The sequence below is a fragment of the Orcinus orca genome, chromosome 20 (genome assembly GCF_937001465.1).
Source record: "Orcinus orca chromosome 20, mOrcOrc1.1, whole genome shotgun sequence".
Taxonomy (NCBI): domain Eukaryota; kingdom Metazoa; phylum Chordata; class Mammalia; order Artiodactyla; family Delphinidae; genus Orcinus; species Orcinus orca.
In genome coordinates, this window is record NC_064578.1 from 3,384,681 (window position 1) to 3,406,957 (window position 22,277).

Here is a 22,277-nt window from a genome sequence, read left to right on the forward strand (position 1 = left end):
AATGTGGTTGGAATTGGGGGCAGGGGCGGGGACCAAGCAGAGGGAATGGAGGTCCCTGGGACAGGCACGGCCATGGGAGCTGAGCGTTGTATCAAGAATGTCTTTTCCGAGTAATCGGAGACACTGGAATCACTGCAGAGCAGCGGTCTCATCCTCCACTGCACATCAGGATCACTCACGGCGCCTACAGGAGGCAGCAGCCCTGGTGCGCTGCCCAGCGCCGGGATTTAGTTTGGAAGAAGCTCCCCAGGTGATTGTCCTGTGCAGCCTGGGGTGAGAACCACTGTCTGGGGCCCGTGCCCTTGCTTTTCTGGTGGGCCTGGGGTATAGACTGACACCCAAAGGTGACAAGGGCCAGGCTAGCTTGACTGGGCTTCAGGGATGCAGGCTCCAATCCAGGGCTTGTTCTGGAACCTTCTGAACAGATCTCTGACCGGGAGAAGGGCTCGGGGGGCTAGGAGACCCCCAGCCTACTCAGAGGAGGGGTGGGCAGTCAAAGCCTGTTCTAAATGCTGAAGCAGATGGGGCTTAGTTTGGCCCCGCCCCTTCCCGGGGGAGAGCTGTCAGCCCTCCTGGCTCACAGCAGGGATTTATTAAACCCAGCACCTGCCTCCTTCCAAAGGAGGGAGGGAGGGCCCGCGGCTCGGTCCCTAACTGGGGCCCACCCGGGATTAACCTTTGTCTCCTCCTTATTCTCGGGGCTCCACGGGGTCAGGAATCACGCAGCCTTACTCATCCCTGGAGCCCTGTTCCCGGCTGTGGGTCAGCGCACAGTAGGGACACAATAAGTGTTTGCGGAATGAACACTCTCTCGACTTTAACTAAGATGTGGGACCCTCGCAGGCCTGTCCCTGGCTGGCTGGGGCCGCTGTGCCCTCTCAGCCCCTCGGCCCAGTAGGGAGGTCCACTCCTGCCTTCCCGCATCTCCTGCCATCCGCTCAGCAAGGCTCTGAGGACGATTGCTCATGCCCCCCCCCCCGGGTACGGAGGGGGAAACCGAGGCATAGGGTGGTGAAGCTCCGCGCCCCAGGTCACACGGCTAGAATGTGGCCGCGCTGGGGCCCTGAGGGCCTCGGGAACTGACCGGGCACCCCGGACACGAGGAGCCCCTGCCACCTGGTGCCGTGCCCGCAGTTTCCTCCGGGCCTGGCCTGGGCGAGGTGCTGCGGAAGTGTTTGTGGAATGAAGGCCAGACAGAGCAAGGCGGGGACGGGACACGGAGGGGGGGAGGCGGGGCTGGACCCGCCGCCTGGCTCTGCTGCTCTCAGTGGACAGGGACCTGGCGCTGCTTAGGACTCCTGGGCGAGGGCCGTGTTCACCAGTTATGAGCTGCTGCCACGCGGCTGGCCCGGGCCTGTGGAATTCCTCTCTGCCTCCTGGGCCGTGGTTCCTCAGCCTCACGGTTGGGGTGTAGACGTGATTCTCGGCCAGGATGGAGCTGCCCCACGTCCACCTCTGGCCGCCCCCCCCCCCCCCCCCCCCGCCCATCCTAATGCTTCTGCCTCACGGGCTTCGCGGGGCCCGAGACAGGTGGGTGTGAAGCTGGCTCGTGTGACCTGGCTGAGGGTCTTCAATCACTCCCTGAATCAGTGCTTTTTGTTTTTAACTGTGAAACAGGCAGAGTTAGACCCCACCCGGGTCAGGGCTGCTGCTGGAGGGGAAGAGGCATGCCAGGAGGTGGGACTGCGGCCCGCGGTGCGGTGCGCACGCAGACGTGCTAAGATGCGCCCATGCGCTTTCTTCCCTTTTGGAATGGCTTTGAAATTTTATTTATGACCGTGGGCCAGGCCTTCCACGGCCAAAGCAAGAGTAAGTGATCCTGGTGTCCACCCTGAGAGGTCACTGACTTGCCCGGGAGTCCAGCACACAAATGGACAGCTGTCCTCAGTCTGTCCCAGGTGGCAGGATGGACCTGCGGCCTGGCGAGCGCTTGTGGCATCCACGCCCACCGTGGGCAGCCAGGCCGGCTGAGGGCGGGGCTGGGCTTCCGCCCGTCCCATGGGAGTTTGGGAGCTGAGTGGCCCTGCGGAGCTGTCCTGGATGGCGGGGGACAGGCCTTTTGCCTGGCCACCTACTGGGGAGGGCTGGCCCCGAGAGCAGGTGCCTCCTTAAGCTGTGCACCCTAAGCGCCCTGCTTGCCTCACCCCAGCTCCACCCAGCTGGGTGAACACCTTTCCTGGGCTGAGGGTAGGCCCTGGGAGGGGCTGAACTGTGAGCCAGCCGCGGGCAGCATCCGGGCCGCTGGGGACTAGCCTGGCCCTGGGGGGTGGGTCTGGGCCGCACAGCCCAGCATCTACATGGGCCGAAGGCTCAGACCAGGTGCTGTGGGACAGGAAGGGCCTGGCGCTGAGGACACCTGTCCTTTTAGCCAGAGCCCCCTGTCACAGCCACCCGCCACAGCCGGCCTCGGCTCCGCGAGACACACTCTGAGGGCCCAGCCGTGGGCTTCCCACCTGTGGGTCAGAAGGGTGAGCCGTGCAGGGGAATACTCTACAGCTGTGAGAAAGGACCGGCAGCTCTGTCTGAGCTGATAGAGAGCCATTTCCAACTCTTGCAGTGAAGTGAAAAGAACAAGGTGCAAAACAGTGGCTCTGTTGCCACCACCTGTATTGGAAAAAGAAGAGGCACATGCCTGGGAACATATTTGCACGTATATACATAGAATATTCTGGAAGGAGACACAAGAAAACAGTAATCATGGCTGTCTCCAAGTGAAGAGGTGAAAAAGAGCTGGGTGGCTGGGGAGTGAGGTGAGAGCAGGACTGAGGTGGACCTTCCGGAGTCTCTTCCAGCTGCCCGTGTCTCTGGCCTGGGGAGACCGGCTCGACCCCATTGCCCAGGACTCTGTGAGGTTGACTCCCAGCTTCCTGGGCTCCTGCGACCACACGCTGGGCCACGCTCCTCAGTGATTCAAGGGAGAAGGAGTGTTCCTGGTGGCGTTCCCATCCCCCTCCCTGCCTCTCCAGGCCTGTACTCCGAATTCTCCCCCCGGCCCTTTCACCGCCTTTTTACTGTCTCACCTCCTCAACTTGATCAGACCTTTCCTGCAGCAGGAATGCCCCGCCACCCCCATTTCCCCATGCCACCTCCTAAATCTGTCTATGTCCACGCCTCCTCAGAAGATGTTTTATTTCTCTTTTAAATTATTTTATTTTTTGAATGCGTACAACGTCATGTAAAATGTGCAAGAGAATATGTAGTAATAAGTCAGACTCCTCTCACCTCCCTCCCAGCCACCTGCTCGGAGGCAGCCGTTGTTGCCTCCCCGTCTTTGGAGCGCTCTGCTGTCTGGCTGCCCATCTGCACCCCTCTCAGGCCTCAGCTGCCCACGGCTGGCGGACACGTCCCTATCCTCGGGGCCCAGACTCCCCCAGGTGCTCCCCGGTTTGCCCTGGATAACGCCAGCCACCTCCTTCCTCTGGGACTAACTGGGATCTCCTTGCCTATTTGCACATTAATAACCCCAATATCCTATTAATAGCAGTAATAACTACTAATAGCATTAATAACGATTGGCCCCCTGCTGTTAGCCAGGCTGCCCCAGACACCTTCTGCCTGATGTCACATGTCCTGACGAGAGCCCTGCAGGTTATGGGTTAGTATCTAGGGCAAAGGTTCAAATCTTTATTCCACCAAGGGGCCCACCACTTGCAGCCTCTTTGCAGCTGAGGAAACACAGGCTCAGAGAAGTTAAGAAGCTTGCTCAGCCCGCACAGCCGGTGAAGGGCGAACTGGGGAGGCCAGTCCTCTGGCTCAGGCCATCCTCGAGCCACTTCCCGTGGCTCCAGCCACGCAGATGTGCAGTGGAGCCCCTCGGGACAAAGGAAACCACCTGCTCCCAGGCACCTGCTCTGAGATACCCAAATATCGTCTCAGTTAGTAACAGCTCTGACGGTGGTTCTCAGCTCTGGGGTATCTTGCCCCCCACCAGGTAGAGTTGCCAGATTTAGGAGGGAAAAAAACATAAAATGGGATGCCCAGTTACATTTGAATTCAGATAAACGAGGACTAATGGCCTAGGATACGTCCGTCCGTCCCACATGTAGCATGGGACATATACTAAAACAAATTATTTGTCCTGAATCTCATCTGACAACCCTGCCCCCAGGGGACACTTGGCAATGTCTGGAGACACTTTTTGTTGTCACCAGTGCGGGAGCTACAGCGTCTGGAGGCCAGGATGCCGATCAGCCCCCTTCAGAGCACAGGACGGCCCCACCACAAAGAATAACCTGGCCCCAGAAGCCAGCAGCGCCGAGGCTGAGGACCCAGAGCTACACACGTCACGCGTTTCCCACGGCTCAGGCAGGCATCAAGGGCTTTGTGGATTTTCTTTGCCTTCAGTTCTCCGTCATCCTCTGAGGGCAGGCCTACTCTTGAGTCCATTTTAGAGGCCAGAAGACTGAGGGCTGGGGGCGGGGCTGCTTGCCCATCACACAGTGGAGACATGATGGAGCCGGGCTGGCCCCGCCATCTGAGCCCTCACTCTGCAGGCCGAGACCCCGAGAAGCCTTCCCAAGGGGCTGGTGTGAGGAGGAGAAAGGCCCGCCCACCAGGAGCGGCAGGGCTGGTGGGGAGGGAGGGACTGCGGGGTCCAGCAGAGGCAGGGAGGCGGTCGGTTGCTGTCGGGGAGGTGAACACACTTCCCACTTGGTCGTGGCGAAGCTTCTTGCTCTCTGTCTCCTCCTCCCAGCTTCTCCCTTCAGTAGCTCATCCCTGACGCAAGCTGGGGCTTTTCCCTTAATTAAAAAGAGATTTAAAACATCCAGTGCCATCTCCGCTGGGCCCGGGCTGCCGAGAAATGGTAAAACCCCCATCCATCCGCCCTGGCCTCGTTCGTAATAATGCAAGGCTTTCCCCTTAATTGGAATTTAAAAAAAAAAGAAGAAAAAGATTAAGTGCATCTGGAACCCTCGGAGGCATTTGTCCATTTGTTTTTTTTGAAAGACCTGCACTAAATCCAGACACCCGGTCATCTCCGAGGAATTAGTGCCAGCCCCAGTCTGCGCCTGGCCCCAGGGCCTTTGTGCCTGCTGCTGCCCACCCGAGAGCCCTCCCTGCCATCGTCTGCTGCTTGCTCCCATCGCTGACCCAGGCTCTGCAACGGGTTTCTTTGCTTCCTGGCCCCCAGGAGGACAGGCTGTGTGTCAAATCCCCTGTGAGTTCTCTGTGCCCCAGGGTGTCCATCTGGAAGATGGGCCTCGTTGGAAGGACCGAATAATGAATCCCTGCGAAATGCTCACACAGACCCCGGCCTCCCGGGAGCCCTGTTGTCATAGATCACCCATGTGGGCCCCTCCCGACAATGGCTTGGATCAGAGGGGACCCTCGTTATTTTTTCCAGCCTCCTCTGAACTCTTTGGGGTCCTGGTTTGCTGCTGGGGCCTGAAGCAAGAGGCAGAGGAAGTCAGTGTGTGACGGGAGAAGCAGAGAAGCATCTGCTGAGACGGTCTTGTTCTCTGCTGTGTCCCCAGCACCTGGAACAATGCCCAGCACACAGTAGGTGCACAGTAGCTGCCTGTGGACTGAGCATCTCCCCTGGGCCTGGCTCTGTGCGGCGGGCTTTATCCGTGTGCTGCAGGGGAAAGGAAGCATCCCCTCACCCTGCAGGTGAGCAGGCCGGGCTCGGGGAAGTGACAGAAGGGAAGCAGGAGGACCGAGACTCAGATTCGGTGTTTCCTCCTTCCCGAGCCCGTGGCCCTTCCAACCCAATGAGGAGGAAGGGTCTCCTTTGAGTGTTAAGTTGGAACCAGGAATATCTTTTCAGAGTCACTCCACAGACAGCTGTGTGACTGCAGGGATGAGACAAGGTCCCTGACCTGCACGCAGAGGGCGGGTGGTGCTCAGAATTGGCTGCGTCGGTGAATAAGTGCTAAGGTTAGAATATCATGTTAATAATAACAGGTTGTGTTTCTTGAGTGCACTGCAAGGCGGGTTCTGTGGTTTCCTCACCTGCGAAATGCGTGTAACAGTCAGACCCCTAGGCTGGAGTGAAGGCTTCAGTGTGGCTCTTAATCTTCTCAGCGCCCCCTGGAGGTGGCGAATATGAAGTACCCCCATTTTTGCAGGTGAGGAAAGGAGGCCCAGAGGTGGAGCCCCGCCAGTGGTGGAACCCAGGTGTACGTTCTGGCCTCCCACTGCACTGTGGGTCCGGCAGGGCCACTGTGTGATGGTGCCTTGGGGAAGAGTGGATATGGTCCCAGGGACGTGGTCCCAGGCAGGGTCTGCGAGCCGGCACCAGGGTGCTGATCGAGCGCCATTTTAAAAAGAGCCAGCAGAGGGCGCCCTTAAGCCACGATGCCTGCTCTTGGCGGCCTCTGGGTGGCTCGGGGGCCAGGAATGGTGCGGTGTCCCCCGTGCCTGGGGCATCCTGAACAGAGGATAGGCCTGGCTCAGGGCTTCTGAAGGATGAGAAGTGGTGGCTGATACCGGAAGGAGTGAGGTGGGTGCTCAGGCCTGGGAGCCACCTGGCCTCTGCGTGTCCTCAGACACGTCACCTTCCTTCTCCAAGCCTTGGTTTTCTCGCTGGAGAATGGCCATGACCCTAGCGTGCAATCCGAGGGATGGTGTGAGGATTAATGTGGACTCCGCCCAGAGCCTGGCACGGGGGGTGCTTAAGAAGGGGTGGCTCATCTCTGTGGGAGGCGGCAGCAGTGCTCACCTCCCCCAGTGTTTGACCCCAGGCCACTTCTCCCACACTGGGCAGCCCCACGCCCCATACCTTGTATTTCATCCCTACAAGATTGGTATCAGAGCTCCATTTTTCCAGCCGTGGATACGAGGAAAGCCGTGTGTTCCCAGGTGCCCTAGCTTAGGGGGTCCCAGCCCTGCTGTCAGAGTCACCCAGGAACGTTTTAAAGTCCTGGTGGCCTGTGTAGCACGGTGAAATCTGGCCCCCTGGGGGCAGGGTCCCCCCCACCCCGGGATATTTTTTAAACTTTCCAGGTGGCCGCAGTAGGCAGCCAAGATGGAAAACCACTGCCCAGGAGCGGGGTATGGGCAAGGGCCGAACCAAGTTTTCAGAGGCAGTCGGCCTGGCCTCCCATCACAGCCTCCACGTTTCCCCCATGGGAAAGTGGGCGCCAGGAGGCCAGAGAGCTCAGGCCCAGCTTGTTCCGTCTCCACAACTGAGACAGCGTGTGCCCCAGAGCAGGGCCTGGTTGAGGCGGGTGACAGCTGCCAGCCCGGAAGGCTTCCTGCGCAAGCCCCCCATCACATGCCCAGTCAAAATCTTCAGCGGCTCTGGGGCCCTGCTTCCTCCCTCCTGGGGCCCCGCCCCTTGGGATCCCAGCCAAGCCCTTCCCCTCAGGAAATGGGCTCTCACTGGCCTGAGACGGGCACATAATTAACAAATAACTATTCTGGCTTTAGCACAAATGAGCTTCTTGTCTGGGGCAAGGCTGGCTTTTGTTTTTAATCCCTAAAGTCGGCTTTATCTCCTGAGAGCTGCTCCCTCGTGCTCAGCCACCTCTGCTCTGAGGCTGGGGGGCCTGGGGGGTCAAAAGGGGCAGGAGTCCTGGCTCCCTCCTTTCCCGCCCGCTCCTCCCTCCTCCCTCCCCCCTTCTCTCCCTCCCTCCCTTCTCCCTCCTTCCTCTCTCCTCCCCCATCTCTTCCTCTCTCTCTCCTCCCTCCCCTCCCCTCCCCCTTTCTCTCCCTTCCCCCTCCCCTCCCCCTTCCCTCCCCTCCCCCTTCCCTCCCCTCCCCCTTCCCTCCCCTCTCCCCCCTTCCCTCCCCTCTTCCTCCTTCCCCTCCCCTCCCCTTCCTCCTCCCCTCTCTCCTCTCAGCCTCCAGCATCTCTCCAGGGCCCACCAAGCGACCTGATGCTTCCTGATTAAGAATGTGGGCTTTGGGGCTTCCCTGGTGGCGCAGTGGTTGAGAGTCCGCCTGCCGATGCAGGGGACGCGGGTTCATCCGGGAAGATCCCACATGCCGCGCATGGCTGCGGAGCCTTTGCGTCCGGAGCCTGTGCTCCGCAACGGGAGAGGCCACAACAGTGAGAGGCCCGCGTACCTCAAAAAAAAAAAAAAAAAAAGAATGTGGGCTTTGTCACCGAGCTCCCAGAACATGTTAAAATGCAAATGGTGGCCCTGGGAGGAGTGTGGTTTTTCTCCATTAGCCTTTTATTTTAGAACTTTGGAATATTCGCCAAGGAAGGGGCCTTGGAGACCGAGCAGGGAGACTCCCTTCGGTTCCAGGTAATAATAATCAGACCTTGCTTTTGTGGCCGGTGCTCCGCGAGACGCACGTTATGGATGATTCTAGAGGAAGCTAGCAGGGACCGAACACCCTCTTGGCCCCAGCTCACTGGGCAAGTACTTCCCATTCATTCATTCCGTTCATTTTCTCACGCCCAGCACCTGTCACTTGGCGGCAGCAGCAGCCAGGTCTGGGATTTGGGTTTTGGTTTTGGCATTAACGAGCCTCGGGCTTTTGAGGTTCCTTTGTTGCCTGTTAGGACGTCAGGCATGTCCCTGATCCAAACTCCCCGACCCCTGGATGTTATAGAGCTGGCAGTGGCAAACCACAGCCCTTGCGCCAAAGCTGGCTGCTCCTCCTATTTGAGTAAATAAAGTTTTATTGGCACACAGCCCCGCCCACTCATTCACATATTGTCTGTGGCTGTGTTTGCCCTCAGTGGCAGAGCTGGGAAGTTGCAACAGAGACTGCATAGCCCCCAAAGTAAAACATATTTACTCTCAGGCACCTTTCAGATAGTTTCCTGGCTCTGTTATAGGATCGTGGTTACAAGAAGCAGAAGCTTTTGGAGTCAGACAGACCCGGGTTTGGGTTCAGATCCTGCCCCTGCCTGTGCACTGGGTGTTCACCGCTGTGCAAGCTCTTACCCTCTCTGGTCCTCAGTCTGTGAGTTTGCATCTCACGGGGTAGCCATGAAGACTGAAGGAGGAAGTGTCTAGCACGTGGCCAATGATCCTTAAAGGCTGACTGGTGCAGTGATAACAGGAGGGCTTCCTCCAAGTGGCTTCTTTTTATGTGTTTTACATTCTGGGCTTCTGTGTAAGATGGCAGGAAGAAACAGCATACTAAGGCTTTCAAGAAGGTTGGCAGTGGCCTTGGTGGGTACTCCTGAGGGGCTTGTAGTCTGATGCAGGGGACGTGGCCTCTTTCTACAAAACTAACCAGCCTGTTAGATTCAGGGGGCCACAGGGGCTCCCTAGCGGGGAAACAGGAATGGAGTTTCAAGGACAGGCAAGCTGTGCTGACTGTATCAGTTACCTACTGCTGCGTAACAAATCACCCCCAAACTTAGTGGCTTAAATATTTATTATCTCACAGTTTCTGGGGGTTGGGAATTCAGGGATGATTTAGCTTGGAGGTTCCGTCGCAGAGGGTCTCGTGAGGTTACAGTCAAGCTGTCGGCTGGGTCTGTGGTCTCATCTGCAGGCTTGCCTGGGCTGGCGGACTCACTTCTTAAGTGGCTCCCTCCCACGGCTGTTGGCTCACCACCTGGGCTTCTCCTCAGGCTGCTTGAGCATCCTTACAACGTGGTGGCTGGCTTCCCCAGAGCGAGAGCATGAAGGAAGTGCAGTGTCTTTTATGACCTCTCCTGAAGTCACACGCCATCCCTTCCCTCTTTTTCTAGGCATTAGAATTCATCCTCAGTCCATCCCGTGCTGGAGAGGAGGGGAATTAGACTCCACCTGTTGGGGACATACTTGAGAACCACCACCCCAACCCTAGAGTGGTCATTTAGGAGCACTGTCCCAGTGGGGGTCAGGGAAGGCCACCCCACTGCTCGGCTCCTCATGTTGGCTAGGGGCTCAGATACTTGAGCTGATGCAATCCAGTCTGGGGCTGTTTGGGGGGGGGAAAAAACGCAGTGATGGAACATAGAGACAAAGATGTGACTACCCAATTCAGCAGTGCCTGAAGTTGTTGTGTTTTTTTAAAATTTTATTTATTTATTTATGGCTGTGTCAGGTCTTCGTTTCTGTCCGAGGGCTTTCTCTAGTTGCGGCGAGCGGGGGCCACTCTTCATCGCGGTGCGCGGGCCTCTCACTGTCGCGGCCTCTCTTGTTGTGGAGCACAGGCTCCGGACGCGCAGGTTCAGTGGCCATGGCTCACGGGCCCAGTTGCTCCGCAGCATGTGGGATCTTCCCAGACCAGGGCTCGAACCCGTGTCCCCTGCATTGGCAGGCAGACTCTCAACCACTGTGCCACCAGGGAAGCCCCTGAAGTTGTTTTTTATTTAAAATTGAAAGCACCCCTACTTGCTCTGTCCCAGGCAGAATGCTAGCTTCAAGGGACACGTGGCTGAGTGAGTAGAGGCTGTCCTCCAGCCGCGCACAGTAAAGGGAGACAGAACTAGTCGTTGCCATACAGTGAGATGAGCCCTGGAAGACCTCAGACTGAAGGAGCGGGGTCAGATACCTGGGACATCTTCCCCCACAGAAGAGCGTACTGTGCTGGCTTTTGCAGGATGAGTAGGAGGTCACCACCCTACCAAAGCAACGAGGAGCACTCCAGGCAGGCGGGGCGGCCTGTGCAAAGGCACGAAAGGGCTGGGGAGCCCAGGGCATTTGGGGGACTGTGGGCATTTCGGGGCGTGTGGGCAGGTGGCAGGGAATGAAGCTTCAAAACGAGTTTGGGCTAGACCGTGAAGGCTGAAGGCTGGGCTAAGAGGCTGACTCTAATTTATGATCAGCATTTCCCAAAACGTATCTCATGACTCATGGTCTTGTGAGATGGTAACAGGTGTCCCTCCAAAAACAGACATCAAGGTTATTTAAGTTCAGGAAGCCCGGGTTGAAGCACAGTGAAAGCAGCTTCCTTAGTGCAGGACTTCTCAGAGCCTTTAATTCTCTAACATGCATGGGACGCTCCAAGAGGACAGAGTAGATGGGATTCGCAGACTCATTTGATCATGGAGCCCCCTTCCTGAGGGAGTCTGAGGAGGCCAGTGTTGCAGGGGACACACTTTTGGAAAAATGCTGCCTGTAGCTAGCTGACAAGAGCTGGTGAGAATTCTGAGCAGCTGCGAGGTACGATCAGGTTTGTTTCTGATGCTGTTTGGAGGGCGGGCTGCCGAGGGGTAAGCCAGGGGGCGGAGAGGCTAGCTAGGGGCGTGAGAGGGGGAGAGGAAGGATGTCCTAGGTATTAAGGCGGTGGAATCTGCGGGCTTGGTGGTTGATTAAACTGGCCGGAGGGTTGGAGGGCAAGGAGGATAGGAGAACTGTGGCCGAGGCTCTGGTTTCCAGCGCACGGTGACGGCTTTGACTCAGATGGGGAGAATAAGGAAGGGGTTTGGCGAGAGTACTTTTATGTCAGCTGGAGATGAAAACTGGGCTGGGCTGGATTACCTGCACTGAGTTTATGGGAGAGAGAAGAGAAGGAATTCAACAACTTAGAAGACATGGACAGATTCCTTGATTAATGCAACGTAGCCAAATGGACGTAAGAGGAAACAGAAAATCTGAATAGCCCCATCTCTATTAAAGAAACCAAAGCGCCCAAAGAAAATTCCAGGCCCAGACAGTTTCTCCGGTGAGTTCATCACTCTTAAGGAAGAAACAATACTGATCTCATGCAAACTCTCTCAGAAAATAATTTGTGGGAGAGGTCACTTCATACATGGCTATGATTCGGACAGGTCTGGGTTCCGGTTCAAGGCCGGTTGGTTTCATCCATTCAGAGCCGTGTTTTGAATACCTACTGCGTGTCACACACCCAGGTCACAGTAGTGAACAAAGCAAAGCAAACTCACGCCCTCGCCAAGTTGCGCAGGGTCGGACGGGGCATTTCGCCGTCCTGAGGCGCAGTTTCCTCGCGTGTGGCGTGGGGACACACCGTGCTGGAGAAGGGCGGCCGGCAGGAGTGGGGGGCAGTCCCCGGCAGCCACTGATGCTTGTCTCTCTGTCGTGTGTGTACGTGTGTGTTCCACGGCCTGCCCTCTCAGGCTTAAAAATGTGTGTCAGCAGCAGCCACGATGAGGCCCCCGTCCTGAGCGACAAGCACCTGGATGTGCCCAACATCATCATCACCCCGCCGACCCCCACGGGCGTGATCCTGCCGAGGGACTCCCGGAGGGCAGGTGAGGCCACCCTGCCACCATGCTAAGCCAGGGGGTCTGGGGGGCCCCCTTCCGGGCTGTGGGTCTGCCCCCACCCCCAGTTTATTAAAAATTTACACTCGGCTCTGCGTACACTCCACCGTGGGCCCCTCGCCGTGGCACCAGCCTCAGCAAGGTGTGGCACGTTAAGTAATTAGCTAGACAGCCCCCGCCGGCAGCCGGGCGAGTGATGGATGGGGCTGGGCGGGCCCACGGAGGTGACGGATGCAGGTGCCTTCCGCTGCAGCTGGGGAACTGGGCCTCCGTCTTGCCGGCCACCACGGTTCAGCCGGACAGGACAGGCTTGGAAACTCCCCCGCGCCCAGGCTGTGGCTAATCTCCGCGCCTTCCGTGGCAGCGCACTGCAGAGAGGAGAGAAGGGATGGGACCGTTCCCAGAGAGAGGGTGAGAGGGAGCCGCCCAAACTGCTGGGTCCCCACCCCCGGCCCCTTTCTGGACACTATTGGAGCCAGTGGGACATTTTTCATGAACAGATTTATTGCTGCTGTTGCGAATAATACAGTAAGTCCCCTACACACGAACGGGTTCCATTCCGAGAGTGCATTCTGAAGTCCAGCAGAGCTAGCCTAGGTACCCAGCTAACACAGTTGGCTAGATAGTACCGTGCTGTAATAGGTTTATAATACCTTTCACAAATAATACGTAAAAAACAAACACAAAAAATAAAGGCACCGTTTTTAATCGTACAGTACAGTCCCTTGAAAAGTACAGTAGTAGAGCACGACACCTGGCACCCAGGGGCTGGCAAGGACCGTCAGCAACAGGAGACGGAGGGCCGGCTGCAGTTTCACTCGTGCCTGACGTTGACGGCACAGGTTCTGGTTTCTTGCTGGACTCAAGTCTAGCTACTCTCTTGAAAAAACGGTCCAGTGATGTCTGGGTAGTGCCGTACCAGCTACATCACCGCTGCTTCTACACTTGCTTCCGGACACGTGACGATGTACGCCAGACACGTGAACTAACTTACGTGATTGGACGTGCGAACGCACGTTTGCATCTTTGAAAGTTTGCAACTTGAAGGTTCGTATGTAGGGGACTTACCGATTATGATTATTTTTTCCTTGAGGTCCCACAGTAACTCTGAGTTAGGTCCCGTTTTCATCATCCCCATTCTGTAGATGGGTAAACTGATGTTCAGAGAGGTTGAGACACTCGCCGTACCGCTGGTACGTGGCAGAGTTGGGATTCAGACCCAGGCCGTGAGATCTGGAGCTCGCGCTCTGGACTGCCAGGCTAGACCCCGTCTCAGTGGCTACCGTCATTCAGCCAATCAACCGTCGTGACGTGAGCCCTGCCTGGCTCCTGCAGAGGACACGGGCCTTCAAGGCTGATGTGGGACTGGTGGGAGTCAGTGGGGGACTTGGGGAGGCTTTTCCAGAAGTTCTCAGTTTGGATGTCAGCTTGCCCGCCAGGGGGAATGAGCTGGAGAAGCCGTCGGACTCGGGCCAGGCCCCGTGTGGTTACTGGAGCTGGGCCATGCACAGTAGTGATAGCCATTGGTCACAGTCCTGTGTCACCTTTTCAAGTGCCCGGCACTGGGCTAAATGCTTTCCACAAATCTTATTTAATTCTCGCTCCAACCCTGTGGGCTGTGAGTACCGCCTTTATCTCTAGTTTATAGCTGGGGAAACTGAGGTTCAGAGAGGGACAACAACTCACCCAAGGGCACACAGCAGGGTGGGAGAAGAGCTGGGTTTCTGCTTCAGCGTCTAATCAGAGAGCTGAGTGTGGGCAGCCGAGGCCCTGGTCCTTGGCTCTGCCATTACGCTCCCTTCTCTCTCAGTGCCTCAGTGTTCTCATCTGTAAGATGGGATCATAACCACCTTCCCTGCTCCTAGGGCCAGTGTGAGTGCCGGGGAGACTCATGGTTACTCCTCAGGGTCCGCGGGGTGAGAGCCCAGAGGCCCTGAGAGCCCACGGAGTCCCAGGGTGGATTAGTGCCGAGGGACCAGCACAGGGGACCCCTCCTGTCCTGTCCGGTGGCAGAGCTCAGGCCTGACCCTCTGCTTTTCCGCATGTAGAGAGGGAGGTGTAGGAGAAAGGGCACAGGCCTTGGAGGCACAAAACCCTGAATTTGGATCCCGGCTCTGCCACGCGTTAGCGTGTGGTTTTGGGAACGAGGCCTCGGCTCCCCTGTCTCACAGAGAACAGCTGTGCCTCAGAGAGGCCGTGAGCATTCGTGACAAGGAAGGTCAAGGGCCTCACTTCACAGCCCGCACGCGGCCTGTGTCCTTGGTCTTCTCACCAGCGATATTTAGGGCAGCACTTCCTCCAGGGCTGTGGGCTCTGAGTGGTGATCAGATACCTGGGGCTCCCCCCACAGCGAGGGACTGGAGAGAACCCTGCCCTGCCCAGACTACCCTGCTCACTGGGGGAAGGTCACCCCTCTCTGGGTCTCAACTCCCCGTCTAGAAGCGGGGACCTCCCGCCCAGCCTCGGGCCTGAAGGCATCTCCAGACAGGCACTCAGAAGAGGCCAAGCCAGGGGTACAATCCCAGGGACCTCAGCCGGAGATCTGGGGGAGCTCGGTGCTGGGTGTGGGCAGAGGATGGGTGGGAAATCCCACGGGACCCAGGTGAGACCCAGCATCACTGGGGTCCCCTCTCAGAAGCGGCTGACACCAGTGCTGTATGCACAGGGAGCTGGGGCGTTGGTACAAAGCAAGGCGCCCAGAGGCACCGGCCATGGAGCTCCCAGGGAAAGGGGCCTGGCTGTGGTGGTGGGGTCCATCCAGATGTTGACGCCCCCCTCTGTCTCCTAGTCTGGCTGGAGGAGTCAGGGTCGGGCCCGGAGGATGGAGAAGCAGACCCTGAGGCCTGAGGAGAAGGCACGCGTGGGTCGGGGATTTGCCTGCACTGGATCCTTCCCTCGCTGCCCTTCGCTTGGCGTGTCCCGGGGTGCCTGGGACAGATGTGCTGAGAACGCTGGCTGGGAAGACAGAGAGATTCCGGCACTGGACCAGCAGAGGCGTGGCGAGAGGAGCGAGGAAGCGGCCCTGCCCTCGTCCAGAACGACATTTCCCAGGCCCCGTTGAGTGGACCGGACCTCTGATGCCTACATATTCTTGCCGACCCCGAGGCACAGTGACGGCCATCTGGGTACCAGGGACAGGCTTTCTTCTAGACAGACTCCCAGCGGCCTGGGCCATGCAGACGGGTGCCCAGGAGGTCTGCACATATAAGGACTTCTTGCAAAGGGCTGGCTTCATTTTTTACAAGTTGTCTTACCGACATTGAAACAGTCCAAAAAGTGATTTATAATTTCTTTTTTGCACTGTAAGTAAAGATCCCGTGTAACGAGCAGTGGACCCTGCTTCTTGGGCGGGCAGAGAAGGTGGTGCACACCCGGGTACCCAGGTGGGCTCCAGAGAATCGCTTATCATGGAGGGGCTGGTCCGGCTGGTGACGGGTCTTTGGATGGTCTTGGCCTCTTGATTTGCAGAGTGCCCTGTGCCGCCTCATTCTGTGGCCAGCAGCTACTGGAGTGCGTTCTTGTGACAGACGCACAGAGCACAAGCCAGGCCGTGCGAGAGCATTCTCAGCTTGGGCGTGTGGGCCAAGCAAGTCCCACGGCCAAACCCCACGTGGGTGAGCTGGGCGGTCCCATGGCACAGGAAGGGATGGACGTGTCTATTAAAGGGAGTGAGAGACGGGCTGGGAATAATAATCCAGTCTCCTGGCATAGACACTATTATTATCCCCATTTTACAGACGGGGCACTTGAGGAACTTAGAGGCTTAGATCCCTTGCCCAAGGCCATCAGATAGTAAGAATTTGAACCCAGACCCCATACTCTTTTCTTTTTTAATATAAATTTATTTATTTATTTTTGGCTGCGTTTGGGTCTTCATTGCTGCACACGGGCTTTCTCTAGTTGCGGCGAGTAGGGGCTACTCTTCGTTGCGGTGCACGGGCTTCTCATTGCGGTGGATTCTCTTGTTGTAGAGCACGGGCTCTAGGCGCGCGGGCTTCGGTAGTTGTGGCACACGGGCTCAGTACTTGTGGCTCACGGGCTCTAGAGCACAGGCTCAGTAGTTGTAGAGCATGGGCTCAGTAGTTGTGGCTCACGGTCTCTAGAGCGCAGGCTCCATAGTTGTGGTGCACGGGCTCAGTAGCTGTGGCTTGCAGGCTCTAGAGCACGGGCTCAGTAGTTGTGGAGCACGGGCTCTAGAGTGCAGGCTCCGTAGTTGTGGCACGTGGGCTCAGTAGTTTTGGCTTGCGGGCTTCAGTAGCTGTGGCGCGTGGGCTCAGTAGTTGTGGCGCGCGGGCTTAGTTGCTCCGCGGCATGTGGGATCCTCCCAGCCTAGGGCTGGAACCCGCGTCCCCCGCATTGGCAGGCGGGTTCCTAACCACTGCGCCCCCAGGGAGGCCCCGACCCTGTTCTCTTACCATCCCCACAGAGCTGCCTCCCAGCACATATTTCTCGTTGGTTGTCCAGGCAAAGCATCCCTTTCCGCCTGGATTCCCAGTGTCCCTCATATCTGCTTGGATGTGACGCTGACACTTCGTCCCCGTCCTTTTCCCTCTGGAACCCAGGGGATGCTGGGTCTCGGGGCTGGGTGCTCGCCCTGAGGGCTGGCTCCGTCCACAGCTGGAGGAGCCCACACACCTCCTGGGCACCGCTCAGAGGCCTCCAGCTCACTCAGCAGCCTGCCCTGGCTCATCGCCACTTCATCCCAGGCGTTTAGTGCCCATGGCAATGGGAAGAGGGCTGTGAGCTGGAGGCGAGGTGGAGGGGCCGGCCAGAGGCTGTGCAGCCCTGGGGTGCTGGCAATGGGAAGAGGGCTGTGAGCTGGAGGCGAGGTGGAGGGGCGGCCAGAGGCTGTGCAGCCCTGGGGTGCTGGCTTGACTTTCGTGCAGGGCCCAGGCGAGTCCCCTTGGTCTCCTGGAGAAAGAAAGGTATTGAGGTCCAAGGCACCCACACCAGTCCTGGGCTCTGGGCCTCTTGAATCTGGAGGCCCTGGTGAAGCCAGCCCGGGTTACGCACCCCAGAACGGTGCCGGCTGAGTGAGGGGGACCCTTACTGGTGACATCTGCACCCCAGGCTGCAGGAAACTCCGTGACGCTACTCACTGCCCCTGAGGCTCTGCCTTCAAGCAAGCTGTGTCTCCCCGTGAGGGAGGGGTGAGGTGTAGGGGGCCTGCTCCGTGCAGGCTCTAGGGCGTGACATCAGGGGGCATGGGACCGCACTGCAGCCCCAGCATCCCTCTTAGGAGCCGTGAGAAAGATTAGGGGTGCAAGGGTGTCAGCCGGAGCCGCATGGTGCTGTGTGGCCTTGGGAAGCCGTTCAACCTCTCTGAACCTTTGCTTCACCTGTAAAAGTGAGGGTAACAGGACCTCCCATGTGGGGTGCACCTGTGGATTAAGGAAAATGATCTACGTAAAACCCCACGTGGTCCCTGGCACAGAGCAGACAGTCAGTAAATGGGAGTCACAGTCACACAGGTCACCAACCTCCCTGGGCCTCCATTTGCTCATGTGGGGAATGGGCACAATTCCACGGGGATGTGAGGAGTCTGGGAGATTGAGGGTGTGAATGTGGGGTGGGTGGTAAGAGCAGGGTACCTGGGACCACATCTGCAGGGGCAGTGCCCCCCCCTTTATGTGTCAGCAGGATTCTGCTGCCGCACCCGCACCTTTCTTTCCAAGGGCTTCCTTCAGTGCAGGAGCAGTTGGGGTGCAGGCTCTCAGGGCCGCCTGGCAGTAACCCTCACCCACTGTGGATGGGAGTTAGCGGGTAGATTCCCCACCTTCCTTGTCCCTTGTGGGGGCCGTGAGGCAACCAGTGCTTCGCGGTGGGGAGCTGGTTCAAATCCAGATCCCGTCGCAGGGTGGTCTGAGGTAGGGCCTGCTGCTGTGCAACTCGCAGGGCGGCAGTGCTGCTGGCCCGGGGACACACTGTGAGGCACCAGGCTTCCTAGCTGCCCCAGGTTCCGAAGGGTCTGAGCCCCAGGGGCCCAGCAGCAGAAACCTTCTCCTTACCCTGAATTGGCCCCTGCTTCCTGGGCTCCATCCCCGGGCTCCATGTCTCAGCTGGGTGACCTGGAGCAAGTTACTTTGCCTCTCTGAGCTTCAGTTTTCCCCAGTCTTCACATGAGGGTAGTAACTAGGTTGTTGGGAAGCTGCAGCGGATGACCATGCGTACAGAACCTAGAATAACGCCTGGCACAGGGTCTAAAAAGCCCTCTAGAATGTTAGTGACTATGCTGACACTTGCAAAGCTGTATTTGAGGAGGTCTACCAGGAGTAGTTTGTGGTCACGACCTTGTGGGGTTGTTGGGTTCTACGTGGACTTGACCCTTCATGAAAGGTCAGGGATGCCATATAGCTGGGGGTGGGTGTCTCTTCGGGGCTGGTCTAGAATGACAACTTGTTTTGAACTCAAAACATGGCTCTCTGATCCTTATTTCTCTAGTCTGTTCTTCCTGAAATACATTCTGGGGGAATGGTTACTAATGTCTGCAGTTTATATATATATATATATATATATATATATATATATATATATATTTTTTTTTTTTATTTGCGGTACGCGGGCCTGTCACTGCCGTGGCCTCTCCCGTTGCGGAGCACAGGCTCCGGACGCGCAGGCTCAGCGGCCATGGCTCACGGGCCCAGCCGCTCCGCGGCATGTGGGATCTTCCCGGACCGGGGCACGAACCCGTGTCCCCTGCATCGGCAGGCGGACTCTCAACCACTGCGCCACCAGGGAAGCCCTGCAGTTTATTTTTCATGTATTTTTAATGCCAAAGCCACACATACAGATGAAAACGACCAACAAAAAAGTTTTGTTAAGTGGCTCCCCGCAAAGTGTGTGTGGAGCAGTGGGGGGAGGGGCAGAGGTCACTGTCAGTAGCGACCTAAGAGGAATTAACAGCTCTGGTCACCCACAAAGGCCGTTACCCCTAACCCCTGTGCGTCGCGGAGAAGCTCCCAGATTCCAAGAGGCGAGGGAACGTTCAGGTCCTCGGCGTGGGATTCGTGCTACATGCCTCCGGGAAGGGAAGCTGGGAGGCGAGAAAAGTGTGAAAACAGATGGAAATGTAAGTTTTTAATGACAGCGGCAGATGGCAAAAAGACACAAGAGTGTATTCGCACCATGTCGGAGGCATTTGAGAGCCCCTGGCTCAGCCGTGATGTGCACCGTGCGACTGGCGGGATGGCTCCCTTGCCAGACACTGGTGGTCGGGGAGCGGCAGGGAGGGACTCGTGGGCCCAGGGGTGGGGCTGGCAGCGGGGGCACTGCCAGGCTGTATGGAGCCACAGGTAGCTGTGGTCACCTGGGTGGGGTCCGGAGGCGCCCCCGGACCTGGCTTTTCTGGACACTGGCAGACAGTCCATGGGCTCTGGTTTCAGACCGTTCCTCCTCTAGATCCCCGTGGCTGTGCCCTAGGTGCCACAGCTCTGCTAGACGTCTGCTCCCAGCCTCCAGGTGAGTCTCCTGCTGCCAGACCGAGTCCCACCCCCACTCCATCCCCCAGAGTTCTCTTTCTAAACTGCGAATCGGCGCATGTCACTCCCCGACCTGCATCCCTCACACAGCCTGCCACTGGGCGCGGGATCTGGTCCAGGTCCCGGTAGCAGCTTACACAGCAGCCCTGGAGAACTGGCCGCCGCCTGTCTTTCCTGCTCCACTTGTCACCGCACTCAACAGAGAGAACACCGTGAGGGCTGTCGTGAGAAGAAACAACACTGCCGCTGCGTGCAGGAGCCCCCGCTGTCTACACGGCTGCATCAGACGCAGCTGAGGATTCACCTGTGTCAGTCCCGGCCCACCTCTCAAGGGCTCAAGGGCTCTAGGAGATGAAGGATGGAACGGGTACCCGTTGAAGTAGCTGGGCCCCCACCAGTGGGAGCCGCCAAGGGCCAGAAACTTCAGGTGACGTCAGGCCTGCGGGGCTCATGCTGTCGCCTTGCCTCGGAGACCTCAGAGGGGCAGGCGGTGTCCACGTCCCAGGAGGAGCCGTACTCTCTGGTGGGAGCCCAGGTAGGGAAGCAGCCTTGTGCTATGATCAGGGCCCTGCTCGGTAGGTACCACCGCATTGCCCCTTTCAGCTGGGGCCAGGAAGGGAGACTTTCCGGAGGAGGTGTTTTCCATTCCGCATTTCCCTTTTGCTGCTGTGACTGTAATTCTAGCCCCCTCTTTAGATGGGAGGTACCACCAGTGGCAAGTCACTGCTTCTCCTAAAGTCCCCTGGAGACCACAGGAGAGTGGCTGGCCTCCCAGCCACGGCCGAGGCCTGAGCCCCACCCGGAGGTTCCGATTCCCTCGGTCCAGGTGTGGCCGGGGATCCGGCAGATTCTCCTGCACAGGCAGGGCCGAGAGTCCCTGGAAGGTCTCGCCCACCTCCTCGATTCTTAGCTGTAATTAATTCTTTGTTTTCCTGGACCACTGTCTCCTCGCTGTAAGCGTATCGCTCCCCCGTGGCAGAGGTTCAGACCTCTGAGGTAGCCTGACCTGGGACTGAACGCAGATGCTCTGTGCAGGGGGACCACGGGCCCTTCCCAACGTGCTCAACCCCACGATCATCGAGGTGCATTGGTGGGCGACCGGCCCCGTGTCTGGGGCCCCGCCCCTTCAGAGGACGCCAGTCCCCCGAAAGTGCCCAGTTTCCACGTGGGGCTAGTGGCTACTGTCCTGGATCAGACAGCTACGGGACATTTCCAGCATTTCAGAAAGATCCACTGCTTTAAAATCAGAAGGCCGGGTTGCTGACTCATTTGGGGAGCGCTGTTCTGTGGCCTAAATTCAAATGTGACCAAAAGGTATTGTAGTGCTGACGACCCTGAGGGGGACACTCGGTTAGGTGCCCCGGGGTAACATGGAGGGGAGACTTTTTAATTTTATGTTTGTTTTTTTTTTTTTTTTTTTTGCGGTACGCGGGCCTCTCACTGTTGCGGCCTCCCCCGTCGCGGAGCACAGGCTCCGGACGCGCAGGCTCAGCGGCCACGGCTCACGGGCCCAGCCGCTCCGCGGCACGTGGGATCCTCCCGGACCGGGGCACGAACCCGTGTCCCCTGCCTCGGCAGGTGGACCCTCAACCACTGCGCCACCAGGGAAGCCCTCATGTTGATCTTGATCACTTGGCTGAGGGCTTGTTGGTCAGGTTTCTCTGTTTTTCCCTGTTTCCATCCTGTTCTCTTTAGGAGGAAGTGGCCATGGGCGGCCCGCACTTCAGGAGCGATGAGCTTTATCACACCATCTGGAGTTCTGCCCAGGAGATGTGCCCCTCCATCCCGATTTATTTTGTCCCCACCTCTTCATTCCTTACCACAGGGGTCATCTAGCTTCCTGGGGAGGCACTGTTCACAACAGGAGATAATGGCGCGAGGGCCCCGGCTACCCCGTCTAAAGTAGCGCCCCAGCCCCCCCCCGCTTGACTTTTCCTCTTGCCTGTTCCCCTCTCTCCTTCCCCGACTTTCAGAGGCCAGGCCTGAGGATGGGCGATCGGGAGTCCTCTCTGGATCCTGGGAGCAGCTCAGAGGCGGACCGGATTGGGACAAATCACTTCCCTCCCCAGTTTTGCAATTATAAGAACTTCCTGGGGAGCGTGTAAAGTGTGTGATTACTGAGTCAGAAAGCCTGGGTCTGGAGCTTAGGGAGGGGCATTTAAATCACAGTTTTCTTGAGGAATAATTCACATATTGTACAATTCACCCTTTCAAAGTTTACAGTTCAGTCAGTAGTTTTTAGTATGTTTAGAGTTGAACAAACACCACCACGGTCTAATTCCAGAACATTTCCATCCACCTCGAAAGAAACTCCGTCCCCCTCTCCCTCAACCCTGGTAACCACTAATCTAGTTCCCGTCTCTATGGGTTTACCTCTTCTGCACAGTTCATGTAAATGGATCATATATGGTTTTTGCGTCTGGCCTCTGGTTTTTGCGTCTGGCCTCTTTCATGCAGTACAATGTTTTCAAGGGTCCTCCACATTGTAGCATGAACCAGTGCTTCGTTCCTGTCTGTGGCCGAATAATATTCCGTAATAAGCATGGACCCCATGTTGTTTATCCAACCCTCAGCTGATGGACATTTGGTATTTCCACCTGCTGGCTATTGTGATTTGTGCTGCTTTAATAAGCCCCCTAAGGACCTTGGTGTCTCTGCTCAAGTTTGCGATTCCAGGACGCCACCATTTTGCAGTGTGTAAAGCTGCACCCCCCTTGTCTCGTTCTCCCAACAGCCCT

General features: G+C 57.5%; 1 protein-coding gene across 3 annotated transcripts in view; it reads left to right on the forward strand.

The window, feature by feature from the left end:
* C20H16orf74 (chromosome 20 C16orf74 homolog) overlaps positions 1-15,913 on the forward strand; it is a 30,510-nt gene extending 14,597 nt beyond the window's left edge. Inside the window, exons 1-3 of one of the 3 annotated variants that reach the window (XM_033406334.2) lie at positions 8,032-11,502; positions 11,915-12,049; positions 14,850-15,913. In XM_033406334.2, coding sequence (XP_033262225.1) covers positions 11,923-12,049; positions 14,850-14,908 — 186 coding nt within the window. In that variant the 5' untranslated portion in view covers positions 8,032-11,502; positions 11,915-11,922 and the 3' untranslated portion in view covers positions 14,909-15,913. Of the gene's footprint in view, positions 1-8,031; positions 12,050-14,849 lie in introns of those variants that run through there. The other 2 variants (XM_033406333.2, XM_033406332.2) reach the window with 2 other exon arrangements.
* Positions 15,914-22,277: the final 6,364 nt, after the last annotated feature.